The sequence below is a fragment of the Myotis yumanensis genome, unplaced genomic scaffold (genome assembly GCF_028538775.1).
Source record: "Myotis yumanensis isolate MYYU_CA2020_CCGP unplaced genomic scaffold, mMyoYum1.0.hap1 SCAF_10, whole genome shotgun sequence".
Classification (NCBI taxonomy): domain Eukaryota; kingdom Metazoa; phylum Chordata; class Mammalia; order Chiroptera; family Vespertilionidae; genus Myotis; species Myotis yumanensis.
In genome coordinates, this window is record NW_027223761.1 from 565,368 (window position 1) to 590,359 (window position 24,992).

The 24,992-nt window shown below is 68.4% G+C and overlaps 1 protein-coding gene across 1 annotated transcript; it reads right to left on the reverse strand.

The window, feature by feature from the left end:
• Positions 1-176: 176 nt before the first annotated feature.
• Positions 177-14,473, reverse strand: TRPM5 (transient receptor potential cation channel subfamily M member 5). Its single transcript, XM_070426335.1, is given in 25 exon segments — positions 177-549; positions 780-846; positions 1,111-1,183; positions 1,725-1,857; positions 2,024-2,205; positions 2,587-2,740; positions 4,961-5,135; positions 5,304-5,436; positions 5,571-5,689; positions 5,807-6,019; positions 6,021-6,078; positions 6,180-6,260; positions 6,423-6,535; positions 6,897-7,042; positions 7,284-7,407; positions 7,512-8,033; positions 8,390-8,508; positions 8,814-8,916; positions 9,267-9,458; positions 9,542-9,606; positions 10,341-10,524; positions 10,993-11,159; positions 11,639-11,819; positions 13,795-13,955; positions 14,424-14,473. Coding segments are annotated over 24 exon segments (3,552 nt in total). The 5' UTR covers positions 13,933-13,955; positions 14,424-14,473; the 3' UTR covers positions 177-439.
• Between the last annotated feature and the right edge of the window lie 10,519 nt (positions 14,474-24,992).

The following is a 24,992-nucleotide window of genomic DNA, read 5'->3' on the forward strand; positions in this document are numbered from 1 at the left end:
CCCGGGTGAGGCCTGTTCTCCAGGCTCCGTCCCAGGTGAAGCCGCCTTCAGGTGGGGGCGGCGTCCTGGGCTGCTCCCCGGGCTGGACGCTCTCCAGCCTCACGGAGCTGCTGGGGGCACGGGCGGGAGCCGACAGGCACAGGCAGACGCTCCAGCCAGCACGTCAAAGCCATCACTTTCTTAGTACGTGGGGGTTGGGTAGGGGTTAGGTTGGTGTGGGCCCCAAGGCAGGAGGTGGACGGGGCTCGGTGAGCGCTCGCTGTCCTGGCGCCGGCTGGCGGGCAGCTCTGAGGCTCCTTTTGATGAAGTCATTGAGGGGGGCAGGGCACAGTGTGTGGGTTGGACCTGGGGTAACTAGCTAAGGGCCGTGGCCCCCACCCACCCGGTCTGGGCCTAGGGCTCCGGGAGAGGGGGCCCGTGTGCTGACGGTCCAAGTGGCTCAGGTGTCCGAGAGCAGCGGGCCGGCCGGCCTCTGGGTGGTCTCTGCTCCCCCGGCCCCTCCACGCTCAGCAGGGGCCTGCCGGCTCCCCACGGCCAAGTTCCAAGAGTCTGGGGGTGGGGGTGGGGAGGGCTGCTCACTGCGGTGCCCAGGGAGGGGCCAAGGGGAGGGAGGGGGAGGGGCCGAGGGGAGGGAGAGGCGACCGCCCGGGGAGCCTGGGACCCCTGGGGGCTGTGAGACCACCCTCAGGCCTGGCTGGTCAGGGGCTTGGCCAGAGGGCATCTCTGCACTTCACAGGCGGGGCAGCAGGGGGCAGGGACAGGGCCTCCCAGACACTTACTGTGGTGGGCACTGCCCAGCGGCAGCCTGTCAGCCACGGAGGCCAGGAGCACTGTGCAGTAGTTGACCTGCCAGAGGGAGAGGCGTCCAGGGGAGCCCAGGCCGGGCCCCCGGACCCTCCCGCCCTCTCCTGCCAGGACCCTGCCGCCTGCGACACCCTGTCTGCACTCGAAGGAAGAGGGCGGGAGGGCGCGGCTCCAGGGGTGTGTCGAGGGGACAGGATCCCTCTAGGGAGGGCACCCCTGCTCTAGGTGGTGGCTGGGCAGGGGGTGCTGAGCCCAGCCTGGCTGCGGCTTTGGCCTGGAGGGGGCAGGGTCTGGTTGGCAGCCCACCTGTGACTCCAGGCCCCGGATGCGTTTCTCTTGCTCTCTCAGCCCCCCGAGCTGCTTGGCGATGACCTCCACCCTGTGGCAGAGCCGGGGCAGCGGGCACCGTTGGCCACAGGGCCTCTGAACCGGGGCCCTCCCGCCCTTCCTCGTCCTGCCACCCAGGCCCTGGGGTGGGCTGGGGCCGCTGAGGCCTCTGGTCCCGAGTCAGGGTGTTCTGGCCGTGCCCTCGCCTCAGATCTGGGTGCACAGTGCTGCTGCGCCCTCCAGGGGGCAGGACCGCCCACCCACAGGCAGGCAGGCAGGCACCGAGGGCTCGGAGGTCGGGGGTGCACCATCTGGGGCACCTGGGGAGGCAGGCGAAGGGCAGGCTTCCGTTTGGAGACCCCGGAGCAGGGAGGACACCACACAGGGCCCCGACCCCCAAACGCGGGGCAGGCAAGGCCCCGGAAGAGCCCTGTTTGGGTCAGGAGGCGGGTGCGGGCCCTCGAGATCCCACCGTAGCCCGCGCCTCTCTCCAGCCTCAGCGTCCCAGCTCATCCTGAGTGCGGGGGCCTGGGCTCCACGGCAGCCCGACAGCCACGGTGCCCGTGCACGGCCCAGTCTCCGGTCGCTGGCACCTGTGGGCGGTCCTGCGCAGCACCTCCGCCTCGCTGTCCCTCCTGCTGCGCTCCAGCTGGCTCAGGTGGCTCTCCTTCTGCACCGCCTCCCAGGTCACCATCTTCTGGTCCAGGGGCTCCGGCAGGTCTCTCTCTGGGGAAGCGGGGCAGCTCAGCCCGATCCCGCCGAGGGGTGCCACCTGCAGGCCCCCCCCCATCAGTGCAGCCGCACCCGGGGCCCGGGACACAGTGGCCCCGCTGCAGGGCCCCCCAGGCTCAGCCTGTGCCAGCTGCCCCTCCTGCCCACCCGGCGGCCTCACCCAGGCGTGCCCGCTTCTGCCCCGCCTCCTTCCGGAAGGCCCTCTTGAGCACCAGGCCCAGGTGGCTGAGCAGGATGAAGGGCGGGGCCAGGGCGGGGCGCTCCTGGTACTCCACGATGAGGTGGTAGCGCTGAAACCTCCAGAACATGTCCGCATTGCCCTGCACCATCTGGAAGGTGTAGCTGCAGGGCCCGGGCGGCTGAGCGAGGGGCCCTCAGAGCCCGAGCCCCCCCCCCACCCCGTGATCGGCTCCAATCACTGGGTCCTAGGGGGGAGTGTCTAACGTGGGGTTCACTCATCCGGGGTCTTCCACTGACCCCGCTGCCGCCCCGACACCTCCAAACCCTCGGCCTCCGAAGGCCCTGGCCCTGCTGGTGTGAGGGGTGGCCCACGGGGCAGAGGCTTGGGAAAGCCTCCCCCACACCCCTCCCTGGTGCCAGGTGGGGGCAATGCTCGGCGTGACCAACCCCCTCCAGGCCTCTCCCCGGGGGGCCCAGGTCTGAGGGTGACCTCCCCCCTCGAGGCCTCCCCTCCGTGGGGCCCAGTTCCTGAGTCCCGGGCACCTGAACATGGCAATGAGCAGGTTCATGAGCAGCACGTTGGTGACCAGCAGGAAGGTGACCAGCAGCAGGATGACCAGCCAGTTGGCGTAGAGATTGGGGCAGGCGGGTGAGCCCTCTGCCAGCAGTGGGTGCACGGAGCAGTTCACACGGGCTTCTGAAAGGGGAGGCTGCTGGGCGGGCGGGCGGGCGGGGCGCGCCACAGCTTCCTGGGAGGCTGGTGACCCACCACCCGGCGCTCCTGGAGTCCCCATCACCGGACACCCCAGGCCAGGCCGTGGCCACGGGGAAGCACAGGCCCTGGGGGCAGAGGCCCCATGTCTGCTCCGGGGATGAACGCTGCCCCTCGCCACCCCCGCGCCCCCCGAGGCTCGGCTCCAAGCCCGATGGGATGGGGAGCTGGCAGGGCAGTCCCCGGGGCAGGACTTCTCAGGGCTTTTCTGACAACTGTTCCCATCGGGGGGAGCACATCTGGGACAGGCTGGGCTCCCGCCCTGGGCGGAGGGCGGCCCGTGGGGTCCCAGGTGCTCAGGCCCGTCAGTGGGCAGCCTGTGGAGCGTGCACAGCCTGCACGATGGATGGGCCGTTTGCAGGTGACACGGAGATCTCTCTGCCGTGTCCCCACCACTGCACGCGTGGGGGTGCCGGGCTTGTTCCGTGTACCCTGCCTTCCTCACTGTGTCCCTCTCCTTCTCCCGGTGACCCAGGGGCAGCGCAGCGACCTCCCTCCTGCCCCCTCTCCTTCCGGGCTGGTTCCTGACCCCGCTCCCTGCCGGTTCCCAGGGGGCCGCAGCCCATGGCGTGTTTGTGAAGCCGTAAATCTCGATTAAAGCGGCTCCGGGTAATGAGACCGGAGCTTCCTGGCTCACCCAGGCGCCGCCAGGCCGGGCTGCAAATTAACTTGTCGCCGTCACAGCTCAGCCCAGGCTCCCTCCCGCCTGGCAGGGAGAGCAGGGAGGCTGCCCGAGCCTCAGTTTCCCTCTCGGCCCTCCTGTCAGTGAATCATTCCACCCCACAGCCTGACGGGCTCCCCACAGAGGCCAGGGTGGCTGAGTCCTCGGCCTGATCCCAGTCCCTCTCTCCCCTGCGGGTCTGCCTGCCCAGGAGTCTCCTGCCCTCGGCCTCCCCAGGGGACCCCATGCCACACCACTCTGCCCGGACCAGCCTGTGCTGGGACAGGCGGCCAGCGATGTGGTCACGGCTGGAGGGCCCCTCGCCCCCCTCCTGCCTGGGGGTCATGGCGCCGTCCCCCAGCCGGGGCCGTGGCGAGGGCAGCGGGGTCTGCTGAGCTAATGGCCTGGAAAACGAGGCTGCGGATGAGCAGACACGGAGGAGGTGCCGGGGGCCAGGAAAACAGCCCGCGGAGCCGGCTCTCGGCGCCAGCTGGGGGCAAGTCCCTGACGCGGCCGCCCCTTCCTGCCAGACTGAGCGCTTCCATCACGCGCCGGCCTCCGGGCAAATATTTACCGCGCGGCTCTGCCTCATTAGCTGGAAGGTCAGGGTCAGCCTCCACGACCCAGTGAGCCCGTGACGGCCCGGGAGTACCCCCGGGGGCTGGTGTCCCGGGCCCTCCCCTGGCACCTGGCTGCTGCCCACCTTCGTCCAGGGCCGGCCCTGTCCCCCTCCTCCTCCCTCACGAACCCCAGCCACCCCAGAGCCTGTGCTGCTGTCCTGGTCCCCACCCCAGTTTCTCCTGCAGCTCAGCCAGGCAGCTCTGTCCCCACCTGGTCCCTGTTGTGGGAAATGCTCAGAGCCCCATGCCCCCGCCAGGCACAGGGCCAGCCTCCCGCCACAGGGAAGGCGCACATGGGTGGCCCTGGGATAGAGGCCCTGGGATAGGGACCCTGGGAGAGGGAAGGCGCACATGGGTGGCCCTGGGATAGAGGCCCTGGGATAGGGACCCTGGGAGAGGGAAGGCGCACATGGGTGGCCCTGGGATAGAGGCCTTTCCAACAGGCGGGCCTGGGCCAGGCGGGGCCCTGGGTGGGGGGTGACAGGAGACTGGCTGCCCAGTGGGTCGTGCAGGAGGGCGGAGGCCCAGGGGCGTGGGGCCAGCCAGCGGAGCCCAGATTCCGGCCATGGTCAGGGCAGACTGGGGTGGCCTCCGCTGCTTGCACGCCTGTCCCCTGCTCGGCCTGCACTGACCACCCAGAGCAAGGCCGGCCCACAGGAGACCAGCCCTGGCCAGCTCCAGGCCTCCTGGTGTCTGTCTCCAGCCTAGGCCTGAGGTCGGGGCTGTGCCTGCTCAGGACGTCCCTGCTCGGCCAGCTCCGGGCTGGTCTCAAGGAGGAACCTTGGTAACCTGGTCGCAGTGCGACTGCCCTGCGGGGTCCCACCCGAGGCCGCCCCGAGGTGCCCGCCCCAGGCTGGTGCTGACCGTCGATCTCGTCCAGGGGGATCTGCCCAAAGATCTGCAGGTAGGGCCGGTAGAGCACGCGGCGGAACACCCACTCCAGGCGGCCGTCGTCGGGGTGCAGCAGCGCCTGGGTGGCCACGCCGTAGGCCACCAGCCACACGCTCAGGAAGAAGAGGAAGAAGAAGACGTCCTTCATCTGGGGCAGGAGGAGCGTCGTCAGCCCAGGCCAGGCTCACCCTCCTCCCAGGCCGGGGCGCAGGCCAGGAGCCACCCTCCTCCCAGGCCGGGGCGCAGGCCAGGAGCCACCCTCCTCCCAGGCCGGGGCGCAGGCCAGGAGCCACCCTCCTCCCAGGCCGGGGCACACCATTCGCTCCACGATGATGATCTTGGGGCCCAGCTGCTTGTGGATGGCAAAGATGTGGATGAGGCGAAGCGTGAACACCATGAAGTCGATGGCGAGGACTGTGCGGCCAGCCTCAAACGCCGAGGGCAGCATCCTGTGGGCACGGCGGGCTGCGGGGGCTGCTGGTGCCAGAGGGCGAGGGCCCCCAGGACAGCCCGGGCGCTAGGGGAGCGGGGTTCCTGAGGGCGGCCCTGCCCCCGCCCCTCGGCCGCCCCTCGGCCCCCAGACCTGCAGGTGACGCCCACGATGAACAGGAAGATGGCCACCATGTCACACTTGTTCCAGTTGTCCTCCACGTAGAGCATGAGCTTCTTCCCCAGCTGCGTGTCCTCGTCCGTGAAGAAGCCCTGGGGAGGGCAGGCAGGCCCCTCGCTGCAGGCCGCCCGACCAGCCGGGCTCGGGGCTCGGGGCTCGGTCTGGAGCTGGGATCGGGGCTCAGCGGTGGGGACGGGCCCACCACTCACCTGCCGCACCTCCTCCAGCACCAGGGTGAAGACCCAGAAGTAAAGGGTGACCTCAGGCCCCGACGGCCCCTGGGGGGGCGGCCTGAAGTCCCCCAGCAGGACGTAGGTGAACAGGAAGAGGAAGGCGAAGTACATGACCACGTTCCCCAGGAACACGGTCACGGGGGCGCCCCAGAACTGCCGCCAGCGTGTGGGCAGGAAGGCCGCCCGGGGGGTCTCGGCGGCCCTGCGTCCTCCGTGCCTCCGCCGGCTCCCCCAGCCTGCTCCGCAAAGGGGGTCACAGCCAAAGGTGAGGCAGGGCCAGGGGCCCCGGGAGACGCTGTCCCCCAGGCCGCCTGCCCACCCGCCTCCAGGCCCGCACCCGCCGCCCGGGCTGTCCAGCAGGCTCTTCTCCGTGTCCAGGCTGTCCAGCTCCCGCAGGTCCTCCCGGCCCGTCTGCAGCGGGGCCTCCTCACTGCAAGCACAGGGCACCCTCAGGGCCACAGGAGGGCCTAGAGGTGCAGCCAGCAAGGGAATGTGGGGTGCACGGAGAAGGCATGGGGGGCACGTGGGGCCCGCCTGGATGCTGGACCAAGAGCCCCGCCCCCCGCGGCTCTGCCAGCCGCTGCCCACACACCTGAAGGCGATGAGGCCCGTGTACAGCAGGCCCGGGCACAGGAAGGCGCCCAGCAGCCGCAGCACCGGCGTGCCCGCAGCCATGTCCCCCCACCAGATCCTGGTCAGGAAGGCCTGGAAGAGAGGCACCCTGCAGGCCCCTGCTCCTCTGCCCCTGCTGCGCCCGGTGCCAGGCACACCCTTCCAGCTCAGCTGCAGCCCAGCCCTGCCTCCCGGGGCCTCCATCCTGGTGGGCGGGGACCTTCCATGCGGGGGTGGGGGGGGGGGGTTGGGGGCGGGCAGGCTGGGGGCTGAGAGGGACGCGCTGAGGAAATGGCCCTTCTGCGGAGACCCCAGGTGTGGGCTGGCCCCAGGCACGGGGACAAGGGCCCACCCCACAGGCTGGGACGCGGCTGCTGACCAGGGGGAGGTGGGGGGCCCGCCTCGCCCGGCGAACCGCCCCCCCCTCCCCCCCCCCCCCCGACACAGCGCTCACCTGCACCCCCTCGTGGGCGAAGAAGGCCTTGGTGTCGGCCTCGGTGGCCAGGTGCAGGCAGGTGGTGCGACTCCAGGAGCGGGTGCGGCGCACGAGCAGGGCGAAGGCCCGGTCCTCGCTGTTGCGGTAGCACTCGGAGAAGAGGCCTGTGTGGGGGTCGGCGCTGCCGCCAGGCGCCACCCGCTGCCCTGGGGCTGTCCCCACCCGCCCGCCCGGCCCTCTGTCTCCCCTCAGAACCTTGGGAGCCTCCGTCCCCCTGGGGGTCCCTCCCACCACAGGGCCGCCGGCGCCGGGTGTGGGCTGCGAGGTCATCGCGGGCCCATTTAGTCCCTCGGTGGGGATGGCCAGGCCCCTGGGGAGGAGCCCACAGGCCGGGCAGGGGCTCACCCAGGGCCAGCTGCTCGTAGGATGCCACCCGCGAGCTGCGGTCCGCCTCGGCCTCCGCCTCCAGGTGCGACATCTCTCGCAAGATCTTGCAGGCGACCAGAGCGGTGGCCACGCCCTCCTGGCCCTGCGAGACGGTCTGAGGAGGCTGCGCGCCACCTGCCCTTCCGGGGGCCCTGGGGAACCTGGGGGACCCAGACGCGGCCGTGGGGCCCTGTGGCCGCCGCTCACCATGGCCCAGAAGTAGGTGGCCATCTCGTGGCGGCTCTGCAGCACGGCCCACAGGAACAGGTCCCGCCACGGGTTCTCGCTCCTCTGGCTCAGGTCCAGCTGCCGCCTCTGGCCGGCGGGCCGGCGGGCCGGGCCCCGCTCCTGCAGGACGACCGGGATGGGGTGTCAGCCCTCGTGTGGCCCGGCCGCACCCCCCCCCCCGCCCGCCCGCCCACTCGCCTGGTAGAGCCCACGGCAGGCATCGTGCAGGAAGTCCTTGAGCACGCGGGCCACCTCCTGCAGCGAGAAGGCAGGCGGCCCCGCGGGCGGCCCCCGGGCGGGCAACGCCGGGCGGCCCTCCTCCAGCTTCCGCTGCAGCAGCGAGAAGAGCAGGCTCTTGGGCGGCACGGCCCGGTACAGCTGCTGCAGCCGCCCGTAGGTCAGGAAGTCGGCCACGTCCGCGCCGTGGTCCACGAAGAGCCGCACGAACTCCGGCTTGTTGCTCACCAGCGCGTCCATCATCGCCTCCTCCAGGTCGCAGGACTGCGGCCGCGGGCCAGCCAGAGCGGGGGACGGGGAGGTGAGGGGCTGGGAGAAGGGCCTTCGGCACACCCTCCGTTCCCGGGCACCCAGCCTGTCCCTCTGGGAGAGCGGGTACCGTGGGCGGGGCTCAGGGCTCGGGCAGCTGCGGGTGGCCGGTCCGGGGCTGTGGGCAGGCCCACAACCAAGGGCTGCTCAGCCCCTCCCTGGGGGGCGGGGGGGCCGGGGGGAACCGAAGAGCCACCTGTGCTCTGGTCCCCCGTTGGCGACCCCGGGGAGAATGGACCATGGCCCTCAGGACACCGCCCGCCCAGGCCCTCAACAAGGGGCCTGCCCTCCCCTGGCCCCGGGCGGGGCACCTTCCACTCCACGTCCCCGTTGAAGATCTCGCTCCTGGCGATGTCCACGCGGTCCCAGGCCACCGCCAGCTTGAGCTCGTCCAGGTAGTCCTGCGCCTCCTGGCTGTGGCTCTTGCAGGCTGCGGGCAGGCGGGCAGGGTGAGGGCAGCGGGTCCCTCCCGGGCTCTGTTCAGCCCGCTTCGCGCCCTCGGGAAACCGCGAGAGGAGCGCACTGTTTGCAAGTCCCCGGAGCCAACGCTGGAGCCTGGCAGGAGCGCCCGCCTGGGTGGGCAGGACTGGCTGCCAGCGTCAGCCCCCAGGCACGAGCTCATCTGCAGTAAAAAGCCCACCCAGCCACCACGGGCACGGCCCGGTCCATCGACACAACCCCTCCCCGCGCCTGGCACCCTCGGGCCTCGACGGGCGGGCTGGCTGCCGCCCTCACCTTTCACCAGCGCCTTGAGGATGACCGTGTCCAGCTCCTCGGAGCCCTCCTGCTCGAAGTCGTGCACGGTGAGCAGGTGCGGGCGGGAGGCGATGCTCTGCAGCTGAGGCCGGGCACAGAGGTGACCCATGGGAGGGGGCCGGGCGGGGCAGGGGGCAGGGCGGGGCAGTGGGCAGGCCCGGGGCAGGATGGAGCAGTGGGCAGGGCGGGGCAGTGGGCAGGGCGGGGCAGTGGGCAGGCCTGGGCAGGGCGGGGCGGTGTGTGAGGCAGGGTCCCCAGGCCAGAGGGCCAGCTGCCACCCTGTGAGCTGACACCTACGGGCCTGGCAGAGAACCACTGCCAACTGGGGGGCTCGCTCCGGGACCCCTGACGCTGAACTGGGTTTGGGGCTTTGCATTAGAAGGGGCTGGGCCGTCCGGGTGGGAAGGTGGCATGGAGCTCTGGGGCGCCTACCAGCTTCGTCCAGTGCAGAATGTCCTCCCAGGAGAAATGCTCGCCCGGGAACTTCTCCTTAAACTGCTTCTCGGCCACCTGGGGCACCAGGAGGTGGGGCTGGGCCAGGAGGGCGGCCAGCACGTCGGCGATGCCCCCCGAGCCGGCCAGCACCAGCCAGGGGGTGGCCTGCTCCAATGCCCTGGCCATCCTCTGTGGGCACAGGGGGGACCCCGCGTCAGCTCCCCGTGCTCCGGGCAGAGGCCTGCGGCGGCCCCGCCCCCAGGCTGCCCTACCTCCAGGGTGCCGGGGTCGCCATTGACCAGCAGGCAGAGGACGGGGATCTCGATGCTGCCGGTGCCTGTGGGGAGCGCCCGTGAGGTCCTCCCGGTGCCTGTCGGGCGGGAGCCTCCGTGTCCCAAGCCAACGGTGGCCAGAGGCCTCCCGGCGACGCGAGGGCTGCAGGCTGACGCTGGGCCGTGCACCTGAGGTCCGTCACCCGGGACGAGGACCCCGTCCGCCTCCCCTCCCCGTGTCCCAGGGGCGCGTTGTGGCTGTTTACACAGTGACGGACGCCAGGGCCGTGAGACCGAGGGGTGAAGGAGGGCCTGGGGGCACCTGCCCCCCAAACACGGGCCAGGAACGAGGCTGCCCCCCGAGACGCCGGGACCTGCGGGTCCGCTGGGCGGGAGGCTCCCAAAGGTGCCTCCTGATGGGCCACGAGGACGCGCAGGCCCCGGGCCCCGCGGTGACGGCTCGAACGCCGTGGTGTGTTTCTCCCTTAAAGGAGCTCCGTGGGCAAACTCCACGGCAGGTCTGCGTCCTGTGTGAACAGCACCTCACAATCCAGCTCCCGGAGGCCCCGCGGCCTGTCCCCTGGGCGGCGCTGCCCCCTGGTGGCCGCGGAGGGCACAGGCCTCCCGGAATGTGCAGACCTCACTTCTCCCCGAGCCTCTGGCCAGGGAGGCCCAGTGGACGCGGAGCCGCTGCGGCTCCTGGCAGCTGTGTCCTCCCACCCCCACCTGCCCAGGGGTCCTTCCAGGCCCGCCCACACGCTGTGCCCTCCCCGGGCCCCGGCCCTCCTGGCGTCCTCACCCCCGTAGCCGGTCCTCTGCTCCGAGATGTGCCTCTCCAGCCTCAGCCACAGCTCCGTCAGCCCGTCCCCCGACCCGGGGGCGTCCGGCTCCACCAGCACGAAGTGCGAGAGGCTGTTGTCCAGGGCGCAGAGGGGGCCCTGGCCGCCGCCCTCATCCGCGGGGTAGTGGACGGGGCTGTGCTCCTGGGCCCCGTGCACACGGTGAGGCCGACCCGGCTCTGCCCAGGCCCGTGCCCACCCCCGGAGGCTGGGGGCGGGCGAGGGCCCCCCCCGAGAGAACTCGGGCTGCAGGGCGGCTCCTAGCCCTGCCTCGACAGCCCGGGTGGGAGGGGTGAGTCGCCCAGGGTCGCCCGTTTGTGGCTAAGCCTGGCATCTGGGCACCGTCCCGGCTGGGTCCTCCGCGTCCAGCCCCCTGCCCAGGTCTGTGCCCCTGCCCACACCCTTCCCTGGGCACTGCTGCCACCTGCTGGCCGTGTGCTGGGCGTGGGGGAGTCGGGCTCCATCCTCCCTCGGCCTCACAGCCCATCCCTGAGAGCACCTGCTGGCTCGCTCCCGCCCGGAGCCCAGGGCGGCCTGGCCCGTCCAGCAGGCCGGCCCGGGAGGGACTCGGACGCTCGCTCTCAGTGCACAGCCAGTGGGGCGGACGCTCACCTGGGCCTGGTCCAGAAGCTGGCGGTGCAGCACGCGGCCCAGCGAGGCGATGCCGACGGCCACCACGCGGGCCTCGGTGGACGTGCTGGCCAGCGAGTGGTCCCGCACCGCCTGCCCCACGTGCCGGGCGAGGCCCACGCGGAGCGCGCTGGTCAGGATCCAGGCGCCTGCGGGCGTGGGGGCTCACTGTGCCCGGTGGCCCCAGCTCCTCCCGTGGCGCCCCTCCCACCACAGGGCACCTGCTGGAGCCGCCCTGCCCGGGGCATCGGGCCAGCGAAGGGGAGGGGCCAGGCTCTGTCCACCACCCGGCCGGGGCCCTCTCTCTGCTGCAGCCGCTGCAGGGCTGGTGGAGCCGAGCCGCCCGTCCCGGCTGGGCTTTCTGCAGCCCTGGCGCCTGAGCAACCCCCGGGGGTGTGATTCCGGCCCCAACCATGGGCCGGCTGGAGCGCGTCCCCCGCGGAGGCACCGGGGGTCACGGGCGGGAACTGTCGCTGTTCCCCGGGGGCCGCTCGCTGAGGCCGGTGGGCCCGGGAGTGGAGGGCCAGGGGGAGGCTCTGGGCCTGGGGTGACCCTCGGCCCCTCGGCCGTGCCCCAGGCCGTGCGGAGGGAGGGGCGTGGGGTCCCGGGCCCGGAGCCTGGGCCTCACCTGTGCTCTGAGCCGCCTTCACCAGCCCTTTGCGCAGCACGTCCCGCAGCCACGACTTCATGGTGAGGGGCCGCTCCGTGCCCACCAGGGACACCACCAGGTTGGGGGCCGGCAGGTGCCACTCGGCCATCAGGAGGTCGAAGAGCACGGAGGGGGCCACGCTGCTGGGCACCTTCACAAACTGCAGGTAGGGGCAGGGCGGGCGCTGGGCACGGCGTGAGGGGCGCTGGGCACGGAGGGGGCGCTGGGCACAGGAGGGGGCGCTGGGCATGGAGGGGGCGCTGGGCATAGGAGGGGGCGCTGGGCACAGGAGGGGGCGCTGGGTGCAGGAGGGGGCGCTGGGTGCAGGAGGGGGCGCTGGGCATAGGAGGGGGAACTGAGCATGGGAGGGGGCACTGGGCACAGGAGGGGGCGCTGGGTGCGGGAGGGGGCGCTGGGCACGGGATGGGGCACTGGGCACAGGAGGGGGCGCTGGGTGCGGGAGGGGGCACTGGGCACGGAGGGGGCGCTGGGTGCAGGAGGGGGCACTGGGCACGGAGGGGGCGCTGGGTGCAGGAGGGGGCGCTGGGCATGGGAGGGGGCACTGGGCATGGGAGGGGGCGCTGGGCATGGCGTGAGGGGGTGGACAGTCAGCCAGAGGCCGGCTCTCCAGCCTGTGTGTGACCAGTGTGGTCCCATCCCCACTCTGGGCCTTGTTCTGCCTTGAGGAGAGGCCAGGCTGGATGGGGGGGGCTGGATGGGGGAGGGTTAGGTGGGGGAGGGGTGGATGGGGGAGGGTTAGATGGGGGAGGGTTAGATGGGGAGGGCTGGATGGGGGAGGGTTAGGTGGGGGAGGGCTGGATGGGGGAGGGTTAGGTGGGGGAGGGCTGGATGGGGGAGGGTTAGGTGGGGGAGGGCTGGATGGGGGAGGGTTAGATGGGGGAGGGTTGGATGGGGCAGGGCTGGATGGGGGAGGGCTGGATGGGGGAGGGTTGGATGGGGGAGGGTTAGGTGGGGGAGGGCTGGATGGGGGAGGGTTAGATGGGGGAGGGTTGGATGGGGGAGGGCTGGATGGGGGAGGGTTAGATGGGGGAGGGTTGGATGGGGGAGGGCTGGATGGGGGAGGGTTAGATGGGGGAGGGCTGGATGGGGGAGGGCTGGATGGGGGAGGGTTAGGTGGGGAGGGCTGGATGGGGGAGGGTTAGATGGGGGAGGGCTGGATGGGGGAGGGTTAGGTGGGGGAGGGCTGGATGGGGGAGGGTTAGATGGGGGAGGGTTGGATGGGGGAGGGCTGGATGGGGGAGGGTTAGATGGGGGAGGGTTGGATGGGGGAGGGCTGGATGGGGGAGGGTTAGATGGGGGAGGGCTGGATGGGGGAGGGCTGGATGGGGGAGGGCTGGATGGGGGAGGGTTAGATGGGTGGTGGGCTGGATGGGGGAGGGCTGGATGGGGGAGGGTTAGGTGGGGAGGGCTGGATGGGGGAGGGTTAGATGGGGGAGGGCTGGATGGGGGAGGGTTAGGTGGGGGAGGGCTGGATGGGGGAGGGTTAGATGGGGGAGGGTTGGATGGGGGAGGGCTGGATGGGGGAGGGTTAGATGGGGGAGGGTTGGATGGGGGAGGGCTGGATGGGGGAGGGTTAGATGGGGGAGGGCTGGATGGGGGAGGGCTGGATGGGGGAGGGCTGGATGGGGGAGGGCTGGATGGGTGGAGGGCTGGATGGGGGAGGGGTGGATGGGGGAGGGCTGGATGGGGGAGGGTTAGGTGGGGGAGGGCTGGATGGGGGAGGGTTAGATGGGGGAGGGTTGGATGGGGGAGGGCTGGATGGGGGAGGGTTAGATGGGGGAGGGCTGGATGGGGGAGGGCTGGATGGGGGAGGGTTGGATGGGGGAGGGCTGGATGGGGGAGGGTTAGATGGGGGAGGGCTGGATGGGGGAGGGTTAGATGGGGGAGGGTTAGGTGGGGGAGGGCTGGATGGGGGAGGGTTGGATGGGTGGTGGGCTGGATGGGGGAGGGTTAGATGGGGGAGGGTTAGGTGGGGGAGGGCTGGATGGGGGAGGGTTAGGTGGGGGAGGGCTGGATGGGGGGGCTGGATGGGGAGTCCTGGATGGAATGGGGCCCAGGGCTCCCATGATCCTGTGGGGCTGGGTTGTAGGGTGTGGGGTGTGGGGTGGGCTTACCCTGCCTCGCTTCTTCCCAGACCCTCCAAATTCGATCTCGCCCCGGCACAGGCCCGGCCGCTGCCCGGTTCCGGCTCCCCCGGGGACGGTGGGGCGCCTCAGGCAGGGTGGGGACTCTTGGTCATGAGCCCCCGCCATGTCCCCCAGGTGTGTCCCGGCACCTGCGGACGGGCCCTCTGCCAGGTGAGTCCTGGGGCCAGGCCTCCACCAGGGCCCGGGACTCTGTGAGCCGCGTGTGCGTGTGACCGTGGAGGCAGAGGGGCGCCCGGGCCCCCAGAACCGGCAAAGGCGGGGAGGCTGTCCTGGGTGCGGCCCTGTGAACCCCCCACGTGGGCCTCCGGGTGCAGAACCCTGAGAACGATTCCCGTCGCGTTCAGAGGCCCGGGTGTGTGGTCGGGGGTGATGGCCTCAGCTACCCACTCAGTGGCCTCGGGGGGCGGGTGGGCCCAGCTTGCACTGGCTGTGGCCACAGGGCCCCCCCCCCCCCCACCCCTGAGTCCCAGCAGCCGGGCCCCAGGCGCTTCGGTACCAAGAGCCGGGGCCGGGGCCCTGGCTGGGTTGGCTCGGTGGATAAAGCGTCAGCCTGCAGACTGAAAGTCCCGGGTTCGATTCTGGTCGAGGGCATGTACCTGGTGGCAGGTTCCCGGCCCTGGTCCGGGTGCGGGCAGGAGGCAGCCAATCGGTGTGTCTCTCCCCCTCCCGCCCACTCCTGCTAAAAATCAATGGGGAAGCATCCTCGGGTGAGGATTAGCCAAAGGAAAGAGAAAAAGGAGAAAAAGGAGCCACGGGCCTGGGTGCGAGGACACGAGTCCCCGCTGCTGCGCGGGGTCCTCACACCCTGGCAGGCGGGGGGACGAGCCTGTGGGGTGACCCGGGGCCGCCGTGACAAGGCCCCCACTCGGCTCCCCGCTGTCCAGGGCCACACCCTCCAGAGGCTCCGGGGGGGGTCCTTCCTGCCTCTCCCAGCTCCTGGGGCTCCTTCCGGCTGCGGCGCACCCCTCCCGTCTCTGCCTCTGTCTTCAGTGGCCACCCCGGTGCCTCGGGCCCACCCCCTCTTCTCACAGGGACACCAGCCATCGCGTCCTCCGGGCCCCCTCAGGGCGACCTCCTCTGAGCTGCTCACGTGGATAAAGGCCTCCCTCCAAGTAAGGTTGCGGGTGGACATGAATGTGGGGGGACAGTCGTCAACCCCAATACAGGCAGCGAGGTGGGGAGTGGGCTCCATGCCGGGAGGGTATGGGGGGCCCCCAGGGTGTCCCTCACCCCCACCAGCCCCTGTCCTGCCTCCTGTCGGGACTGTGCCCCAAGCAGGGGTGCTCGCTCTCTGGCCCCTCCCGGGTGTGTGAGCTGCGGGCTCAGCGGCCTGGGGGACACCATTGTGCTCACAGCGGAGCCTCAGGCCACTGGCGCGGGGGGTCTGGTGGGACGGCCCTGCTGGGGGCCCGGGTGCTCCAGGCCCCTCCTCACGGGGGGAGGGGGGGGGGCAGCTCCCTGGACAGGGCTGTGGAGGGCCAGTCTCGCCTTCCCTGGGCTACAGCCAGCAGCCCTCACCCAGCCCACGGCCTCCGCCTGGCCCTTGACTTCCGGGTCGGGCGAGGGGACACTGGGGGCACCATGGACGCCAGGCAGGTGGGCCCTGAGGGGAAGAGATGCAAATGGGCCCGAGGGGAGGGGATGCAAATAGGAGGGATTTGCATGAGCAGGTGTTCAGTTCCCAATGTCCCCTTGTTCCTGGAGGGGGGGTGGGGGCGGTGGGGCAGCTGGGGTCCGACATGCCCCCACTGGAACCTACCCCTATCCTGAGGGGCACAGGCCGTGTTCAGCCCCGGCCACCCCTCGTCCATGCCACCAGGGAAGGGCCTGGGTGTAGGCAGAGCCCTGCAGGGGGACCCCAGCCCCTCGGCCCCTCTGGGCCCAGCCCCCCTCCCTGCGATGCAGCAGCCGGCGCCGTGACCCCTCCACCCCACAGTAAACTAGGGGGTCCCTGGAACGGGCGTAGGCTCGAACTCAGGAGGGTCCTGAGGGCTCACAGCCCCCCACCGCCCAGGTACCCCCACCGCCCAGGTACCCCCACCGCCCAGGTACCTCCACCGCCCAGGTACCCCCACCGCCCAGGTGCCTCCCGCCTCCCGCCCTACAAGCGGCATCCAGGACCCAGGGTCGCGAGGCCGCCTCCCCTCCGTCCACCTGCCCTCCTGCCCAGGAGGAGGGCGCCCCACTCCCGCCCCCACCCGGGAGTTGATGGCCAGGGGCACCTACCTGCCTGCCTTCTTCCCGGCGCTCGACACGCTGCCGCTCGCCCAGGAGCGGGTGGAGGCTGCCCACGGGACCCAGGTCCGCTCCTCCTCTTCCCCGCCCACCGGCCCGGCCCCTGGCAGCCAATGCCAGGACCAAGGTGGGGGCGGCGCCGCGTTCGGCACAGCCTGGCCTCCAGGCCTGCTTTGGCCAAAGCCGGGGAGGTGACCCGTGGGGGGCAGGCTGCTGGGCCACTTCGCCGGCCATCGCGGCCCCTGTGGGCTATGCCTGGGGGGGCGGGGGCAGAGCGTGTCCAGCCAGTGTCTCCCTGAGTCTCCGCTTCCCACCGGCCTCAGTTTACCTCTCCAACAAGTGGGCCCAGCTGGCTCCAGGGCGTGGGCCAGCGCCCCGTGGAGGACAGAGGTGCCCGCTCCCTCCGGGGTCCCGCTGAGCCACAGGCACTGGTCCCGGGAGGGTGGCCACCCGGGAGGCGGCAGGCTTTGGGCGGCTGCTGGCCCGAGGGACCTCCCGCAGGCCATCCCTTCAGGGCAGGATGGGTGCGGCGGGGGGGGGGGGGGTGCCCTCTGGGTCCCGCAATCCTGGGCTCCCTGGCCACAGCCTCAGCCTCCTCACCCGCCCTGGGCCGCAGTTTCTCTGAAACAATGGGGACCCCACCTCTGGGAGCTGGTGGGTAACACAGGACAAGAGCAGAGCTGCCCCTTCCCCAGCGAGATGCCCAGGCCCGTCCCAGAGGCCCCTGCCAGGCCCCTTGTCCCAGAGTCGGGCAGTGGGGTGGGCAGAGTCCGGCCTGCCCTCCGGACTCCAGTGTCCTCGGGAGTCTGGCCCGGCGGCCACCAGAGGGCGCGCCTGGACCGCAGGCGGAGCCGGAGGCCCTGCCGGCTTCGTCCCTGGACACGGACTCGGTCAGTCCCCCGGGGGCCACCTGAGGGTCATGCCCTCCGGCAGCTGCCCCTGGCGCCCACCCAGGAGGGGCCGGAAATGGGACTCCAGGCCTGCGGCCCACAGCCTCGGGCGGGTTCTGAAGGGCAGAGGCTGATCTTGGGGACCCTGGCAAGGCCGGGGGGCCTACCCTGCCGGCCTGTGAGTCCTGCCAGTGTCGGGGGCACGTGGAGAGGGAGGGGTTCCCAGGCCTCAGAGACTTGCCCTTCCCTCCCTCTGTTCCAGTCCTGCCCTCGGCCTCTGAACCCCCTCCCGGCCATCCCAGCCCAGAACCAGGCTGTGCTCCTCCCTGCCTACAGCCCTCCATGGCTCCCTACTACCCCAAGGAAAAACCTTCACCAGCCTGCAGCCCTTCCCTCCCCCTGCCCAGCCGCCCAGCCTTCTAGTTGCTTCCTCAGCAGCTCAAAGCCTTCCCTCTGCTGCCAGGCCCGGCCACGCGCGTGGGGCTGCCCTGGTCTCTCCTTCCGCTCCGCCTGGCATCGCTTTCCGGGGGCCCGGCCCTCGGAAGTGACCCTCACTCACGCTTTGCTGTGTCTGCTTCCTGCTGGGAACCACTGGCCCCCGACGGTCAGGTCAGCGCTGCCCGGGCCGGGACCCGCTGCGGGAGGGGTGACGGGGTGCGTGCGGGAGGGAGCAGGTGCCTGGGAGCCTGCGAGCTGCCGCAGGCAGAGGCGGCCTCGGGGGCAGGTCCGTGGGACCAGGTGGGCAGGGCAGGGAGGCCTGGGCTCCACTCGGCTGGGGCTCCGCTGCCCGGGGTCGGAGGTGCCCAGGGCCCCCCACGCCCACTGACACCGGCTGGAGGGACGTCCAGACGGACGCACGGGCTTTATTCCCAGCCGCCTCCGTCCCCTTTGCTACACTTGGCCCCGGGCAGCGCCACACAGGACAGACGGACGGACAGAGTCCCCGTGGCACCTCCTTGGGGGGGAGAGGCCATGCCCAGCCCCCTGGCCTCTGTCCTTGGGATGCAGGTCCCAATGGCCTCAGCCACCCACCGGTCTCCTGCCACCGCCCAGCTCTGCCAAGGGGGGGGGGAGGGCTGAGGACAGGCCGGTGTGCCACCTCCCCAGTGCATGCTGGGTGCCCGGGGTCGCACGGGGAGGAAGGCTTGGCCCCTGACCACGTCTGGTCCTTGTCTCCTAGGACCGACGCCAGGGCCCTGCTCGCGGTCTCCGGCCAGCCTCCATGGAGGCCGAGAGGCAGGGCCGCCCGTGTAAGGGACATCCAGGCCCCGCAGCCGCCTTCCTGCCCCCGAGGAGGACACCCCTGGCTGACCCCACACTCTCGGGTCTTCTGCAGCCCCACCCACGGGGCTCCGGGACCCAGCAGCCCCTCCTCCCCACATGCTCCCCCCCTCTGCAGCGGTGCCTGATGGGGCCTCGTCCCCACAGCCATGGCCAGTGTCCTCCCCCAGGCGTGGCCTTCAGATCTCATGAGCCCTGGGTCCTGGTCTCTGACCTCGAGCCCAGGAGCCGACATTGGGAGGGGGAGGGCCGAGGGTGGCAGGAGCCTCTGGACTGAGTCCCATCAGCCCCGGCCCCATGGGCAGGGCCTGCAGGCGGCCACCCCCCTGCCCTGTGCCAGTCCTTCCCTCAACCGGGAGGAGGCACCCACCCGGCCCCAGACGCAGGCACAGAGGCCCGAGGCCAAGGAGGGCCTGAGCCAGGACTGGGCTCCCCCGCTCCCCTCCCCCCCACCACTTGGTCCCTGGCGGTTTCTGAAGGAGACCTGAGGGTGCTTGGGGTCAGACGCAGGACTGCAAACAAAGGCGTGCCTCCCTCCTCGGTCCACGCGGCGCGGGCAGCAGAGCAGTGTAGGTGTGGAGAGCGGGCAGCTGGCGGCCCGACCCAGGGAGGGCTCTCCGTCCTGGCTGCGCTGTGCCCTGGGTGTTGGTGCGACCCCAGGGGCTCCCTCAGTAGCTGGGCCGGGGCCTGTGCGATGGGATGAGCACGCCACCCCCGGGCCCGTGGGGCCAGGACGGGCACTCGGGACAGAGCCTGATCCGAGGGTCCCACGTGGCGCCTGGGCTCCAGTGAGCAGTGTGTGCAGGCCAGGGGGTGCGAGCGTGTGTGTCTGAGTGTCTGTGTGTGTGTGTGTGTCTGAGTGTGTGTCTGTTGTCTCTGTGTGTATGTGTGTGTGTCTGTGTTTCTGTGTATGTGTGTGCATGCCTATGTGTGTGCCTATGTGTGTGTCTGTATGTGCATCTCTGTCTCTGTGTGTGTCTATGTGTGTGTGTGTGTATGTTGTCTCTGTGTGTATGTATGTATGTGTGTGTGTCTGTTGTCTCTGTGTGTATGTATGTGTGTACGTGTGTGTGTATGTGTGTGTCTGTCTGTGTGTCTCTGTGTGTGTATGTCTGTGTGTCTCTGTGTGTCTGTTGTCACTCTGTGTATGTATGTGTGTGTGTGTATATATATGTGTGTGTATGTGTCTGAGTGTGTCTGTTTATGTGTATGTGTATGTGTCTCTGTGTGTATGTGTGTGTGTCTGTGTCTGTGTGTATATGTGTGTGTACTAGTGTGTGTGTCTGTGTATCTCTGTGTATGTCTGTCTGTCTATGTATGTATGTATGTATGTGTGTGTATCTCTGTGTATGTATGTGTCTGTCTGTGTGTGTGTCTGAGTGTGTCTGTGTCTCTGTGTGTACTAGTGTCTGTGTGTGTGTGTCTGTGTGTCTCTGTGTGTATATGTGTGTCTGTGTGTGTGTCTGTGTGTGTACTAGTGTCTGTCTGTGTGTGTTTATGTGTATGTGTATGTGTATCTCCCTGTGTGTGTATGTGTATCTGTGTGTGTGTATGTGTGTGTGTACTAGTGTGTATGTGTCTGTGTCTCTGTGTGTACTAGTGTCTGTGTGTGTCTGTGTCTCTCTGTGTGAGTCTCTGTGTATTTGTGTGTATGTGTATCTGTGTGTGTGTGTATCTGTGTGTGTGTGTGTCTGAGTGTGTGTGTATGTGTATCTCTGTGTATCTGTGTGTGTGTGTGTGGACACACAGGCCCTCACCTTGCAGGTGTGGATGGAGCTCCTGGATGTGGGCAGCAGGCCAGGGGGACCCCCGGGTCCTCAGCTGCCCCGTCCCCTCCCCTTGCCCCTGCGGAGGCTGAGGAGGCAGCCCCCCTCCTGGGCCACAGGAGGAGAGGTGTTGGGGTTCATTACAGGCATCTGAGGGCCCCACCCGTTCTGTGTGGCCCCACTGCCCACCAGCCTCTTCCCAGCCTTCCCCTCACCATGGCTCATGGTCATTCCACAATCTACGTGCCAGCCCTCTGCTTGTTGTCCGGCAGGACCCAGACAGTGAACAAGAAATAAATATGCGTCAGAAAGAAAACTTGATTAAAATGGTGCGGAGAAAAGTAAAGCAGGGAGAGCAGTGATTGGGGGATTTTATTTTTAAACTAGGGGCCCAGTGCACGAATTTGTGCATCTTGAAAGGAACTGTGGGCCGTAAGGGGCTGCAGCGGGCACAGGGGCAGGTCTCGGCCCATCCTGCGTGCCCCAGCCTGGCCCCTCCCACCGCAGCCCCGGTCCCCTGTCTGCCGGCAGCCCTGCTCCTGCCACTGCTGCTCCCACGCACTGATGGCTCTGGCCCCGCTCGCACCCGCTGACGACACAGAGCGATTGGGGTCGGCACCAGCAGCGGGTGCGAGCAGGGCCATTGATGGCAGTGGCTGTGAGCAGTGGCTGTTGCCCTGATCGCCCCTCAGGAGCAGGGGGAGGTGGAGAAACCCTGAGGGGCGATCAGGGACGGCAGCCACCACTCGCACCCGCTGCCGGCGCCGAGCGATCAGTGCCAGCGCTGTCAGCTGATGCGAGTGGCAGCTCCAGCCCCGGCAGCGGGTGCGAGTCTGTGTGTGACTCACAGGACCACGGCGCGCGGGAGCAAAGAATTTTCAGTAGCCATCAGACGCTCACCCTGATGACAGCGACCGGCGCCCCACCTGGTCTGACGCCACCACTCACCTACTCCACCGTCCCGCCACAGCCGATGCCCGCCATGTTCCGCGCACGCCCCCAGGTGGTCAGCGCACGTCATAGTGACCGGTTGTTCGGTTGTTCCTCCGTTCGGTCCATTTGCATATTAGGGTTTTATATATAGAGATGGGCTGGTTGCAGAATACCTTATTGGGAAGGTAACATTTGTGCAAATCACTGGGAGAAGGTGGTCCATCTGCCCACCACCCACTCACCCTCCCACCCTCATCCACCCAACTGTCCATCCGTGCTTCTCCCACATATCACAATCCAACCATCCACCCACAGACCAATCAATCCACCCACTCATCCATTTGTCTATTTGTCCATCTGTCTGTCCATTCATCCATCTGTTCATCAATCTGCCCCTTTATACATCTACACACACATCACAATCCATCCATCTATTCATCCATCCACCCAGCCACCATCCATCCATCCATCCACCCATCTATCCATCATCCACCATCCATCCATCCACCCATCTATCCATTTATCCATCACCCACCATCCATCCATACACCATCCATCCATCCATCCATTTATCATCCACCATCCATTCATCTATCCATCCATCCATACATCCACCAATCCGTCATCCATCCATCCATCCATCCATCATCCATCCATCCACCCATCCATTAATCTATCCATCCATTCATCCATCTATCTATCCATCATCTATCCATTTATCCATCCATTTACCCATCTGTCTGTCCATCCACCCACCCACCCCCCCATCCTTCTATCCATCCATCCATGCTTCCATCATTTGTCCATTCACCTACCTGTCCACCCAGCTATCCATTCACCCACCATCACCCTCCATCCTTCTAAGCATCCCTCCATCATCTACCCACCCACCCACCTCCACCCCTCTCTCTAGTCACCCCCTCGCCATTTGTTAAGTTCTCCTGGGCGCCTGGACTCACAGGGATGAGTGAGTCAGTTTCAGCCTCAGGGTGTCCCCAGGCTGGAGGACTCTTTCATAGGCAGTGGGGGCAGAGCGAGGCCTGGGTGCAGCATCGCATGTGCGGCCGTCTCGCCGTCCCTCCGTCTGTGTGTCTCACTCACAAACGAGATCGCCATCCCCCGGAGGCAGGGCCTCTCCTTCCACTCACTGGCTCCCCCTGCCGCCATCACCCAGGAAGGCTGGGAACTCAGTAGGCGTCCCAAACACTGGCCGGCTGGCTGAGTCACCCCTGCCGCCTCCTCTTCCCCATTCATCCTGTTGGCTCTGTCACCCCAACCCCCCTGCCCCCAGGGGCCTGACCCGCTCACCTGCCCCTCTGAGTCTGCTCTGCTCAGGCCCGGCCTGGGTGCTGGCTCTGTGATGGGCCCCAGGGATGGCTTCAGAGCCCCAGTCCCCCAGTCCCTGGCCCCGTGCTGAAGCCCAGCAAGGGAGACGCGGCACTGGCCAGGACACTGCCCGCCATGGCCTCAGAGGACTGGGGACAAGCCACTGAGCCCAGGTCTCCTGCCCTCTATTCTCCAAGGGGCCAGGGCCGCCCATCTGACTCTCCCGCAAGGAAAGGCCTGATTCCTTCCCAGATGCCCCGACGGGCACTGCCCGGGCTCCCTGGAAAGGTCAGCTGAGGGCGTGGGTGGTGGGCAGTGGCTGTCCCTCGGGCAGGGGACCCGTGAGGGCTGGCAGGTCTGGGTCTTGGGGGTCAGATGAGGGGCATGTTGGCCCCGCCCTCGTTCTCCAGCTCACACTGCACGGGTGCGGGCGGAGGGTCCCACCTGGCTCCCAGAGCCCTGCCTGCTGGTCTCGGGTCACCAGGAAAGCGAAGGATCAGGGTGAGCGTCTGAGGGGCGACTTCACCGAGGGGGACGTCAGGCTGGGCGTCCAACAACAGCCGGACCGCCAGGCGGAATGAGTAGACGTCTTTTTAAAAATATATTTTTATTGATTTCAGAAAGGAAGGGAGAGAGAGAGAGAGAGAGAGAGAGAGAGAGAAACATCAGTGATGAGTGACAATCATGGACCGCTGCCTCCTGCACACCCCACACTGGTGACTGAGCCTGCAACCCAGGCATGTCCCCTGACTGGGAATCGAACGGTGACCTCCTGGTTCATAGGTCAGTGCTCAGCCCCTGAGCCACACTGGCCGGGCTGAATTCACGTCTTGATTGTGTGAGTCGTTGGTGCAAACTCCCAGCAAGGCTGTCGCATGGTGGAAGCCGACCCCGAATCCCAAACCTGACTTTTCTGCCCAGAGTGACTGCTGCTGAGGAGCTGGCTGTGCCCCAGGGCATTCTGGGAGCGTCAGAGCACAGGGAGCATGTGACCAGCTCGCAGGAAGGGGTGCTGTCAGATGACCCAACCTCAGAGCAAAGAAGACACTTGGGAGTCCCCCTCCCACCAGCGCCGTGGGCCCCGGGTCCGGGCCTGGAGGGCGAGTGTGGGCCTGTGACTCCACACCCAGGGCAGCTGGGCTCCGACCCCCGGACGTGGGGTGGGGGTGGGGGTGGGGGTGGGCATGCTGAGCAGAGGGGAGTGAAAAGTGCTGCCAGCCTGGCCGTGTGGACAGAGCATCGGGCTGCAGGCCTCAGGGTGGGGGGGTGGGCTCCCGACAAGTGGCCGGCACGACCTCGGTCACAGGCTCCTCCCCGGCCCGGGCCCTGGGGCGGGGGCGCGCGTGCAGGAGGCAACCGATGGACGTGTTGCTCATCGATGTTTCTGTCTGCCTTTCCCTCTCCCACTCGCTCTAAAAATCACTGGGAAAATATCCTCGGGTGAGGATTAAAAAAAAAAAGTGCCACCCAGGGAAGGTGAGTGCAGTGTTTCCAGAATCTTCTGAGGCCGGGACGGGAGCCTCAGTAGATCCCTCAGCCTCTGCGTCCAGGCCCCCGGCTGTGACCTCGGGCCCGTGCCGGCCTGGAGGAGGCTCCGGCAGGTGGCCGTCCTCGGGGGGACCTGTGAGCAGCCAGTGCGCCCCTGGCTGGCCCTGCCCACCCCACCCCTTCACGCTGGGCCCTCCCGTCCCTGAGCCCAGTCCAGCCCCGGCCCGGGGCACCCCACCTGTGCACCTGCCCGCCCTCCCTCCTCTCAGCCCCCCACCAGCTCCTCTGAGCTTGCAGGGGCCTGGCGCCGGCCCCGTGTCCCCGTGCGGACAGGGCCAGGACCCAGAGCGCGGACGCCCCTCCAGGAGCCTCCCAGTGCTCGGGTGGTTGCTGGTTATGATTTTTTTTTTTAAAGAAATCCTTTCTTTCCTTCTATATATTCTATTTTACTATTATTGTCTTTTGTTAATCCTCACCTGAGGATATTTTTCTAGTGATTTTTAGAGAGAATGGAAGGGAGCGGGGGAGACAGAGAGAAACATTGATGGGAGAGAGACACATCGATGGGCTGCCTCCTGCACACGCCCCGACCAGGGCCTGGGCTGGGGAGGAGCCTGCCACCAACATAGGTGCCCTTGACTGGAATCGAACCCGGGCCCTCAGCCCATGGGCAGACGCTCCATCCACTGAGCCACATCGGCCGGGGTTTGTGATTTTTAAAACCTGGAAACATACACAGAAGCACAGGGTATCCTGACGGGCCCCCAGCAGCCCCCCAAGGACTCGGCCCCTCCCTGCGGGTTATCGATAAAGCTCTCATTGACAATGGGCTCCAGGGCGGCGCTATAGCTGAGGGCGCCCCTCCCCGCCTCCTAACCCGCCCCCCGCCCCCCCCCCCCCCCCCCCCCGGGCCTTCTGCCTGTTTCTAGACTGTTGCTACGCAAACAAGGTCACCATGAAGAGCCTGGGTACCAATCACTTTCCATTCTCCTCGAATCTCTGGGCCGGCTCCTAGATGCGGACTCCCCGGCTGGGCCCAATGGACTGAGAAGCTCTGTGAGTTCCGCCGGCCCCTCCCACCCAGGACACGCACGCTCCTGCTCTCCCTCCCTCGCTCGCCCATGGAGCCGGACGGCCGTCAGGGCTTCCCCGTCAGGTGGGGTGACCGGTCCCTTCATGTGCATTTTTCTTGTTACAAGTGACGCGGGACAGAGTTCCCAGCGCAGAGGCCAGGAAGCCCTCCTCG